This window comes from Chiloscyllium punctatum, chromosome 9 (assembly GCF_047496795.1).
Source record: "Chiloscyllium punctatum isolate Juve2018m chromosome 9, sChiPun1.3, whole genome shotgun sequence".
Classification (NCBI taxonomy): domain Eukaryota; kingdom Metazoa; phylum Chordata; class Chondrichthyes; order Orectolobiformes; family Hemiscylliidae; genus Chiloscyllium; species Chiloscyllium punctatum.
In genome coordinates this window covers 96,173,227-96,185,277 of record NC_092747.1, presented here as the reverse complement: position 1 = coordinate 96,185,277, position 12,051 = coordinate 96,173,227, and the positions used below count along the sequence as shown (strand labels likewise).

The window sequence follows — 12,051 nt, the reverse complement described above, 5'->3', positions numbered from 1 at the left end:
GAAAATTCACATTCATTTTTGGAGGTTTATAGGGGTAGGAAAGGTGAATTTGAAGCTAGTGTTTTAACCTTCAGTGGGGTAATAATGTGGACAAGAAAGCAGGGCTGGCTAAAGTAAGCTGGGAAAATAATTTAAGGTTTTTGGGGCCCTAATGTTTACATCATGTTATCAGACAAACTCTTTTCCCTGGGGTGGGGGAGTCCAGAACTAGAGGGCATAGGTTTAGGGTGAGAGGGGAAAGATGTAAAAGAGACCTAAGGGGCAACTTTTTCACGCAGAGGGTGGTATGTGTATGGAATGAGCTGCCAGAGGATGTGGTGGAGGCTGGTACAATTGCAACATTTAAGAGGCATCTGGATGGGTATATGAATAGGAAGGGTTTGGAGGGATATGGGCCAGGTGGGACTAGATTGGGTTGGGATATCTGGTCGGCATGGACGGGTTGAACCGAAAGGTCTGTTTCCATGCTGTACATCTCTATGACTCTGTTTGAGGAGGGGGAACAAATGTAATTTTCCAAATTTGCAGATAGTACAAGGCAAAGCAGTAATGTGTGTTGTGAAGAAGATAGTGTTTTCAGGAGGATTTGGACAGATGTATGGCAAATGGAATAGAATATGAAAAAATGTGAGGTGAGTTACTTGCTTCAAAATACAGACAAGCAGAGTAATAAATCCTGAGAGATTGGAAAGTGGAAATGTGCAAAGGGACTTTGGTATCTTTGTTAATAAGGATAACAGGCAAGCGCAATCAGCTTTTAGAAATGTTAATTGAATGTTGACATTTATTTCACGATCATCGGAGTACAGGAATAATGAAGACTTGCTTCAATTGTATAGAAACATGGTTAAAATATGCTAGTAGTAATGTTTGCCATTTTGGTCTCCTTATCTTAGGAAGTATATTATTGCCATAGTACAACAATTGTTTACCAGACTTGTTCCTGGGGTGGCAGGACTGTCCTATGAAGAATGTTTGGGCAAAGTGGGCCTGTACTAGATCAAATATTGTAGATTCCCTACAGTGTGGAAACAGGCCATTTGGCCCAACAAGTCCACACTGACCCTCCAAACAGTAACCCACCCCCCATTCCCCTGCCCTATTATTCCACATTTACCCAGACTAATGCACCTAACCTACACATCCCTGAACATTATGGCAATTTAGCATAGCCAGTTCACCTGATCTGCACATCTTTGGATTCTGGGAGGAAACTGGAGCACTTGGAGGAAACCTACGTAGACACTGGGAGAATGTGCAAACTCCACACATACAATCGCCCGAGGCTGAAATCAAACCCGGGTCTCTGGTGCTGAGAGGCAGCAGTGCTAACCACTGAGCCACTATGTCTCCCCCTCTGGAGTTTTGAAGAATGACAGGCAGTCTCATTGAAACCTACACAAATTTAAAAGTATAGACAAGTTAGATGCACATACAATGTTTCCCTTGGTTTGGTAGTGTAGAACCAGAGGGCACAAATTGAAAATAAGGGGGATACCAATTAAGAACTAGATGAGAATTATTTTACTCAAATGTATGGCTTTGAAAATCTCATCCCCAGACGGCTGTGGAATCTCAGTCTTTGTAGAGGTTGATAAATATTTTAAATACTTCAGAGGGTTGTAGGTCTTTAGAACTCTTCTGAAAAGATGGTGGAAGCAGAGTACTTGAATATTTTTAGATTCTTGTTAAGCAGAGGATGCAAACATACCAGAAACCCACGGGAATTTGGAGTTGGGAGTCACAATCAGCCATGATCCTACTGAGTGGCAGGCAAGGCTCAAAGGGCCAAATGGCCTGCTTCTGCTCCTTATTCACTTGTTGAAATACTTACATATTTGTATGTTCATAATTGTAAAAACTACATTCCAATAACAAAGAAAGACTTAAAGGGAACAATGATCCATCTCTGGTTATCTAATAAAGTTGAAGATAGTTCAGATTGTAAGAAAAGTTATGTCTTTCCTCAGTAACGAAGGCCAGGTCAAAATTTGGCAGAATACAAGGAGCAGCAAAGAATGACTAAAAGATTACTCAGGAAGGTGAAATTAGAGTAGGAGAGAAAACCAGCTCGAAATATAACAAAATAGTATGAGTTTCTGCAGGTATTTTAGAAAGGAAAACAGTGGGCAAAGTGAGCATTGGTATTGATATTGGTGGAGTTTTACATTAAGATCTTTGAAAGTTAAGGAGAGATGATTAAATCTTTCTTTTCGGACATAGTCATTGCCTGGCACCTCTTTGCTGAAAATATTATTTTTCACTTATCAGTCCAAACCTCAGGTCTTAAAGGTCTTCATGGATTGCCGTGAAATGTTTTCACCATTTTTCTCTTCAGGAGCACATCAAGAGGCCAACCATTAGACAAAGACTAGGGGCTATCAGACAGTGTTAGTTTTATTGTACCACTAATTATCTGAAGTAATGTGCTGAGGACATTGTCCAACCATTCTATGGAGTTCTGTGCAGCTGGTGCCTGCAAGATCCCTCTGTATTGTGTACTCTCGTTTTGGTCTTTCTGCCACCCTTTTCAAATTTAGCAGTTTGCGAGGCTGCAATGTTTGGTGAGTCCAAGTTACTCAAAGTATGGCTCATTCCTGATTGTTTTTTTGCAAAAAGACCTGGATATTGCTGTCAATGGAAAGTAATGGCTGTTGTCTCATTTCTGTTTGGGCAGAGCTATTAGTAGTTGAAATATTGCTTTCTCACTTTTAAGTTATTGGACAAAATGCTGCTGAGATCCACACCTTGACAGTGAGATCCAAATTGTCTGCAAAGGTATCCCTCCTATAAGTGGTGCGAGGCATGTCATTCGTTTGGATGTATGAAAGACTGTATTTAAAACAATACGTTGGGGAAATCAATCATTGATGACCCTTTTTATGTCTTCAAATACTAAGCATTGAAGAAAGGACACACATTGTAGCCTGTCACTGGTAGCTTTCAGCAAAAGACCATGTTGTCTCACAGCGTTATTTATTGAGGAAAAGTTGACACGTGCAGCAGCTATCTGAGCATTTGTTAGTAACAAGTATCAGTGTGACTGGTACCTGGTCAACTTGGTCAACACAGCTCCTACCAATTTTGAAACCGGTTTGATTCTTAGAGGTTGGGATCCACCTCAGAAATGTGGTCAATCACTAACCGTGTCGACTGCAGGTTTGCCTGGCTTGAGGATGGCAATAACTTTACCCTCTCTCCAGATTGATGGAATGGTGCCTGTTTCTTGGATGTTAACGAAGAAATAACCAGTCACACCTGTTCGGTCCCAAGTTCATCAGGACTTTAAGATAGATGCCAATGATTCCTGGTGCTTTTCTTGCTCAGGCAGAAACTGTAAAACAGTGGGGAAAAAAACTGTGAAAGATGTCCAGAGGAAATGGAAACAAATTTAAATATGGAATGAAAGACAATAGATTCAGAAAAACTTTGGTTAAGAATTGTAACAAACAATTGCAAACAGAATAATGAAAGAGAAATGTAGAAAAATTGGGAATGCAGTGGAAAAGGAATCAAAAATCGAAATGAACAGATTTGTAAATTGAGAGAAAACACAGCATACTGCAGGAGAGAGATTCTATTATTCTCTAAAGATTACACTGTGCAATATGGTCGCAGGTGAAATAAATCCTACAAAAAATCTTTGAGTTTAAGTATAATGAGTATCCTTTAAAATTACTCTGGTGCAATGTATTTACTGTGAAAACTAATGTGGCATGCACTTTTAGGTTCATAGCAGAATGGCAAAGGCAGTTTGTTAAAGTAAAAGTAAATTAATTGACAATAGATGCTAATTCTTGCAATTTCCAATATGGTTACCTCTTAAGCCTGTATTTTGCTGATTTCAATCAAGTAGCAGTACTACATGAGTTCTATTTTAAAAATAGGTATTTCCTAATTAACCTATTCAGGGATGTTATTATACACCTGTGGAACAGCTATGGTGTGAACTTAGGCCTTCTGGATGAGAGGGAGGAACACTAATCACTGCAGCACAAGAAGCCTTCTACATTTTTTAAAAAAAATTATCAAGTATGGTAATTATCAGTTGTCACTTTACTTCATGGAATAGTGTTGCTGAATTAGATTGGTGACTTATCAGTGTGGACAATGTGAGAGATCTAGAAACATGCCTGACATAGTTGAAGCTCTAAATTGGAGAAAAGCCAATTTTGATGGTATTAGGCAAGAACTTTCGAAAGCTGATTGGGGGCAGATGTTCGCAGGTAAAGGGACGGCTGGAAAATGGGAAGCCTTCAGAAATGAGATAACGAGAATCCAGAGAAAGTATGTTCCTGTAAGGGTGAAAGGAAAGGCTGGTAGGTATCGGAAATGCTGGATGACTAAAGAAATTGAGGGTTTGGTTCATCAAAAGAAGGAAGCATATATCAGGTGTAGACAGGATAGATCGAGTGAATCCTTAGAGTATAAAGGCAGTAGGAGTATACTTAAGAGGGAAATCAGGAGGGCAAAAAGGGGACATGAGATAGCTTTGGCTAATAGAATTAAGGAGAATCCCAAGGGTTTTTGCAAATACATTAAGGACAAAAGGGTAACTAGGGAGAGAATAGGGCCCCTCAAAGATCAGCAAGGTGGCCTTTGTGTGGAGCCGCAGAAAATGGGGGAGATACTAAATGAGTATTTTGCATCAGTATTTACTGTGGAAAAGGATATGGAAGATACAGACTGTAGGGAAATAGATGGTGACATCTTCCAAAATGTCCATATTACAGAGGAGGAAGTGCTGGATGTCTTGAAACACGTAAAAGTGGATAAATTACCAGGACGTGATCAGGTGTACCCTAGAACTCTGTGGGAAGCTAGAGAAGTGATTGCTGGGCCGCTTGCTGAGATATTTGTATCATTAATAGAAACAGGTGAGGTGCCGGAAGACTGGAGGTTGGCTAACGTGGTGCCACTGTTTACGAAGGGTGGGAAGGAGAAGCCAGGGAACTATAAACCAGTGAGTCTGACGTTGGTGGTGGGCAAGTTGTTGGAGGGAATCCTGAGAGACGGGATGTATATGGATTTGGAAAGGCAAGGACTGATTCGGGACAGTCAGCGTGGCTTTGTGCGTGGGAAATCATGTCTCACAGACTTGATTGAGTTTTTTTGAGGAAGTAACAAAGAGGCTTGATGAGGGCAGAGCGGTAGATGTGATCTATATGGACTTCAGTAAGGCGTTCTACAACGTTCCGCATGGGAGACTGATTAACAAGGTTAGATCTCACGGAATGCAGAGAGAACTAGCCATTTGGATACAGAGCTGGCTCAAAGGTAGATGACAGAGGGTGGTGGTGGAAGGTTGTTTTTCAGACTGAGGCCTTTGACCAATGGAGTACCACAAGGATCGGTGCTGTGACCTCTACGTTTTGTCATTTACATAAATGATTTGGATGCGAGCATAAGAGGTACAGTTAGTAATTTTGCTGATGACCCCAAAATTGGAGGTGTAGTGGACAGTGAAGATGGTTACCTCCGATTACAACTGGATCTTGACCAGATGGGCCAATAGGCTGAGAAGTGGCAGATGGAGTTTAATTCGGATAAATGCGAGGTGCTGCATTTTGGGAAAGCAAATCTTAGCTTGACGTATACACTTAATGGTAAGGTCCTAGGGAGTGTTGCTGAACAAAGAGACCTTGGAGTGCAGGTTCATAGCTTCTTGAAAGTGGAGTCACAGGTAGATAGGATAGTGAAGAAGGTGTTTGGTATGCTTTCCTTTATTGGTCAGAGTACTGAGTACAGGAGTTGGGTGGTCATGTTGCAGCTGTACAGCACACTGGTTAGGCCACTGTTGGAATATTGTGTGCAATTCTGGTCTCCTTCCTATTGGAAAGATGTTGTGAAACTTGAAAGGGTTCAGGAAAGATTCACAAGGATGTTGCCAGGGTTGGAGGATTTAAGTTATAGGGAGAGGCTGAACAGGCTGGGGCTGTTTTCCCTGGAGCGTTGGAGGCTGAGGGATGACCTAATCGAGGTTTCCAAAATTATGAGGGGCATGGATAGGGTAAATAGGCAAAGTTTTTTCCGTGGGGTAGGGGAGTCCAGAACTAGAGGGCATAGGTTTAGGGTGAGAGGGGAAAGATATAAAAGGAACCGAAGGGGCAACTTTTTTTCACTCAGTTGATGGTACGTGTATGGAATGAGCTGCCAGAGGAAGTGGTGGAGGCTGGTACAATTGCAACATTTAAGAGGCATCTGGATGGGTATATGAATAGGAAGAATTTGGAGGGATATGGGCCCGGTGTTGGCAGGTGGGACTAGATTGGGTTGGGATACCTGGTCAGCATGGACGTGTTGGACCGAAGGGTCTGTTTCCATGCTGTACATCTCTATGACTCTGAGCACAAGCATAGATTCTTGTAAAATGAAAGAGTTCGAGATGTGTGTCTACTTTTGAAGAATAGATTTCCTCCGTTTTAAAAAAAAATTAAATCATGTAACATGGAAAAAATGTTAATCTTCAGTTATTTGGGCAAGGTTTGTACTTGTACCAAGATGTTGAAATTTTACATGTATTTATTTTGTTTCTCCAGTGGCATTCCTGTTTAATTGGATTGGCTTTTGTTTGTCATTCTGCCTCACTAATACCATAGCAGGCCGTTATGGTGCAATCTGTGGGTTTGGATTGTCTCTGATAAAATGGATCCTGATTGTACGGGTAAGTAGAATTAGATTGTTTTTCACGTGTTTTTTTAAAAAAAACATTTCATACTGGTGATACAAAATTTTGGTCTTTTAAAACAAAAATTGCCTCTGCATATTTCATTTGAAGCAGTTTACCTTGCTGTCCATCTGCCTGTTTCTTGAACATTTCAGTTGTTTATTTTTATTTCCTATCGTGTGTTCTCTTTAGTTTAATGCTGATCACTCAGCTCTTCCCTTTATAACCCGCTTTGAAACGTTGTTCAATGTAAGTATTTCTCTCCAACTGTGGGTTAAGTTCTTTTCTTTTGGTCAGCACTCGAGATTATGAAAGTGAAACTTAAATTTTAGGATAAGGTGAGAGTGATTGCTTGGCACGAAGACAGTATTTGACTAAGTGTGCTTTGGAGCCCTAATAAAATTGAGGTCAACGGGAGTCAAGTGGGAGGTGGGGTCGTACTTACCATAAAAGAAGATGCTTGTGATTTCTGGAGGCCAATCATCTGAACTCAAAACATTAATGCACAGGTTCGTTACAGTGGAGTTCTAGGTGCAAATATCATCTAATATATTTAGTAATGGTCTGTTGCTGAAATAATACATGTTTTATCTTACTAGGTAAAAACAATGACTGTAGATGCTGGAAACGAGATTCTGGATTAGTGGTGCTGGAAAAGCACAGTTCAGGCAGCATCCAAGGAGCAGTAAAATCGACGTTTCGGGCAAAAGCCCTTCATCAGGAATACAGGCAGAGTGCCTGAAGGGTGGAGAGATAAATGAGGAGGGTGGGGGTGGGGAGAAAGTAGCATAGAGTATAATAGCTGAGTGGGGAAGGGGAGGAAGGTGATAGGTCAGGGAGGAGGGTGTAGTGGATAGGTGGAAAAGAAGATAGGCAGGTAGGACAAGTCATGGGGACAGTGCTGAGCTGGAAGTTTGGAACTGGGGTGAGGTGGGGGAAGGGGAAATGAGGAAACTATTGAAGTCCACACTGATGCCCTGGGGTTGAAGTGTTCTGAGGCGGAAGATGAGGCGTTCTTCCTCCAGGCATCGGGTGGTTTATCTTATGTTCATCAGGACAATTCACTACAAATTGTAGTGACAATATTAACAGACAAGTAACATTTATACAGATATGAAAGGAAGGTGCTGATGCAGCAAGTAATGTAGCGCTGAATACACAAAGCCCTATTCTTTGTAGGCAGAAAGAAGATGTGCACACACAGCACCTGTTTCAGCTCAACAGAGTAGGTGGCAATCATTCTCTACTTCATTTTTCAAAGCATAGTCAAACTACCTTGTTTAGAATTTAATCAAAATATGGTCAGTCATCATTGAATCATTCATAGCAATCCACCAGTCAGAGACCATTGCCAACCAATTATCAATATGTCCTCATATAGTATAAATGTTTTTCACTTTAATTTGGCGTTTATGATTTGTCCTCATGAGTACTTCAATAAAAGCTTCAATTTTATTTTTGGCACCTTCAGCTACTTCAACAAATGACCTTCAGTCCATTATAAAGTTAGTATGTTTGCTGATTGCACAGTGTTTGATATCATTTGGTCACCTCAGATACTGAAGCGGTCCCTGTCTCAGTGCAGTGAACTGGAACAGTACATAGATATAGGCTGATGAGTGGCAAGTAATACTCGTGCCATTCAAGTTCTGGACAATTCTTCAACAAAAGAGAACCTAATTTTCTTTCTTTGACATTCTGTGACACCATTGCTGAATACCTGACAATCAACATCCCTAGGGTTCCTCCTGAGTAGAAATTGACTGCACCAACCATATACATTGGCTTCATGAGTGAGAAGTTGTGAAGTCTGCAGTGAATAATTCATTTCCTGACTCTCAAAGTCTAGCCTCCACCTACCTGGCACAGCTCAGGAGCATTGTGGATTACTTTCCACTTGCCTGGATGATTATAGCTCCCACATAATCACCCACATCAAAGAAAAAGCTTATTTGATGGCACCCATCGATCACTAGGAAACAGTGGCTACAGTGCATATTATTTATGAAATTAACTGCAACAGCTTGCCAGTGCTCAATCACCACCACCTTCCACACCCACAACTTATGCTAACAGGAGGAACAAGGGCAGCAGACATGCAGGAACATCACTGGCTGCAGGATCCCTTCCAAGATAAATCAAAATCCTGGAATCTCTTCTCTAACAACAGTGGGTGCACCTCCAGGGATTGCGACAAGTCAAAAAGGCACCTCACCACCACTTGCTCAGATAATTAGGGATGGGCAATATGTCTAAGACAGTAATATCATATTTCCATAAATGTATTTTTAAAAATCTTACAATTTCTAGTCTTGGAATTATTATCGCTGTCCGGTTGCTATCATTAGGTCAGTGTCTTGAAATGGTCTGCTGAACAGAACTGGTGGAGTACCTGTGCCTAGTAGACTGTTAGTTCAACACTGTGACCACCACCTTCCCAGTGGCAGTTTGAGATTGGCAATAAATGCTGACCTCACTAGCAGTGCCATGATTAAACAAAAAAAGGCCAGGGTTTGTGTGAAAAATAAGAAAACTATAGTTATAATTTCCATATAGTGTCAGATTGTGGAAAGAATGATGAGAGGTTGTTCATTTGACGAAAACCGTGATGAAATCAAACTTATTTGTGGATCACTGTAGATGGCTGCAAAAGGAATAGGACCATGTATTCATGGTCACCAATATCCAGAAGTGATGTTACTGCACTATAAGCAACTATCGAATTCTGGCAGTAAATGTTGTCATTTTCAGAAGGCCAAGATCTGATGACAGCAGTTACAGAATTCCAGCAATGGAGGGCAGTGTTGTGGAAGGTATAAAAACTATTGCTGTTAAATGGTGAGGGTGTTATTAATGACTATGGCAACTGAAATTTCTGAATGTAATATTAGTTATAGTTAATAAATTTACTTACTTTTTACAAAGTATTGCCGTAATTGGAGAAAATGAACCCTGAAGTTCAGGGAAGCACTGAGATTTACAGTTAAGAACATCGATGATCAGGATTAGAACTTATGATAATGTGAGTACACAATAATAAAGTGGATTATTCACTCATCTTACTGAAGTAAGTGCTAGCAATAAAATTAGCATTTTAAAAGCAGTAATAGGGTTTTTTTACAATTACTTTTACAAATTTCATTGCAGTAACATTTTAGAAAGAAGAACGTCATCAGGTTTTCTTGATTTGTTGAAGACTTATACTAAATTTCAGTTATCATCTACTCAAATAACAGGGCTACAGAACTGAATATTTTACTGCTCCATCAAAAATCTCTACAGTTGTTTTGATTATGTTGCAGCATTTTATTGCGACTAGTCTTTTTCATTCGGTGTTGCGGTATGGATAAAACCTCTGTCGCAGTTTGGTACAACTGAATGTCTTGTAGCATATTTCACAGGGTTAAGTCTCCACCACATTGCTGCAATTCTGGCTAGCTAAGTAAAGATTTCCTTCCATAAGTTATTTCATTGATTAATCTTTCTTTTGATACAAATGTGACAACTTTGTCATAATTACTGATACCAGACTTTTACTTACAGGTTTTTTTTTTCAGTATTATATTCAGTGCACTGTCTGATGTGGTGAGATTTAAACATGGGACTGGGATATCATAGCAATTACGGAGACGTGGCTCAGGGATGGACAGCACTGGCAGCTTATCGTTTCAGGGTACAGATGCTATTGGAAGGATTGAAAGAGGGCAAGAAAGGAGGGGGAGGGGGGATGGCCATTTTTGATTAGGGGTAACATTCCAGCTGTATTTAGGGAGGTTATTCCTGGGAATACGTCCAGGGAAGTTTATTTGGGTAGAAGTGAGAAATAAGAAAGGGATAATCGCTTTATTGGGATTGTAGTATCGACTCCCCTGTAGTCGGTGGGAAATCGAGAAACAAATGTAAGGAGATCTCAGTTATCTGTAAGAATAATAGGGTGGTAATGGTAGGGATTTTAACTTTCCAAACAGACTGGGACTGCCATAGTGTTAAGGGTTTAGATGGAGAGGAATTTAAGTGTGTACAAGACAATTTTCTGAGTCATTATGTGGATGTACCTCTTAGAGAAGGTGCAAAACTTGACCTACTCTTGGGGAAATAGGGCAGGGCAGGTGACTGAGGTGTCAGTGGGATACACTTTGGGGCCAGCAACCATAATTCTGTTAGTTTTAAAATAGTGATGGAAAAGGATAGACCGGATCTAAAAGTTGAAGTTCACAATTGGAGGAGGGCCCATTTTGACCAAATTAGGCAAGAACTTTCAAAAGTTGACCGGGGGTGGATGTTAGCAAGTAAAGGGACAGCTGGAAAATGGGAAGTCTTCAAAAGTGAGATAACGAGACTCCAGGTCAGCATCTTTCAGTTGGAGTGAAAGGCAAGGCTGGTAGGTGTAGGGAATGCTGGATGGATGACTAGAGAAATTGAGGTATTGGTCAAGAATAAGAAGGAATCGTATGTAAGGTATACACAGCAGAAATTGAGTGATTCCCTCGAAGAGTATAAAGGCAATAGGAGTATACTTGAGGCAAATCAGGAGCGCAAAAAGGGGACATAGCTTTGGCAAATAGAGTTAAGGAGAAACCAAATGGATTCTACAAATACATTAAGATCAAAAGGGTAACTAGGGAGAGAATAGGACTACTTAAAGATCAGCAAGGCAGCCTAAATGTGGAACTGCAAGAGATGGGGGAGATACTAAACAAGTATTTTGCATCAGTGTTTCCTGTGGAGAAGAACGTGCAAGATACTGAAATGTGGGTAAGTGGATAGTGATGTCTTGAAAATGTCCATATTACAGAGGAGGTGGTGTTGGATGTCTTAAAACGTATAAAGGTGAATAAATCTCCAGGACCTGATCAGGTGTACCCTAGAACTGTGTGGGAAGCTAGGGACATGATTGCAGGGCCCCTTGCTGAGATACTTGGATCATCGATAGTCACAGGTGAGGTACCGGAAGATAAGAGGTTGGCTAACGTGGTGCCGCTATTTAAGAAACGAGTAAAGGGAAAGACACAGAACTATAAACTGGTGGACCCTACATCAGTGGTGGGCAGGTTTGTGGAGGGAATCCTGAGGGACAGGATTTACTTGTGTTTGGAAAGTTAAAGACTGATTGGGGATAGTCAACCTGGCTTTGTGTGTGGGAAATCATGTCTCACTCGGCTGATGAGTTTCATTGAAGAAGTAACAAAAAGGATTGATGAGGGCAGAGTGATTTATATGGTTTATAAGATATTCAACATGGTTCCTCAAGGTAGACTGGTTAACATGGTTAGATCACATGGAATAGAGGGAGAACTAGCTTTTTGGATACAGAACTGGCTCAAAGATAGAAGACACAGGGTGGTGGTGGAGGATTGCTTTTCAGACTGGAGGCCTGTGGCCAG

The 12,051-nt window shown here is 40.8% G+C and overlaps 1 protein-coding gene across 2 annotated transcripts in view; it reads left to right on the top strand.

Annotated features, from left to right (window-relative positions):
* Nucleotides 1-12,051, top strand: part of ndfip2 (Nedd4 family interacting protein 2) — a 108,398-nt gene that overhangs the window by 75,597 nt on the left and 20,750 nt on the right. For both annotated transcript variants that reach the window (XM_072577910.1, XM_072577912.1), the window contains one exon: nt 6,540-6,664. In XM_072577910.1, coding sequence (XP_072434011.1) covers nt 6,540-6,664 — 125 coding nt within the window. The remainder of the gene's footprint in view (nt 1-6,539; nt 6,665-12,051) is intronic.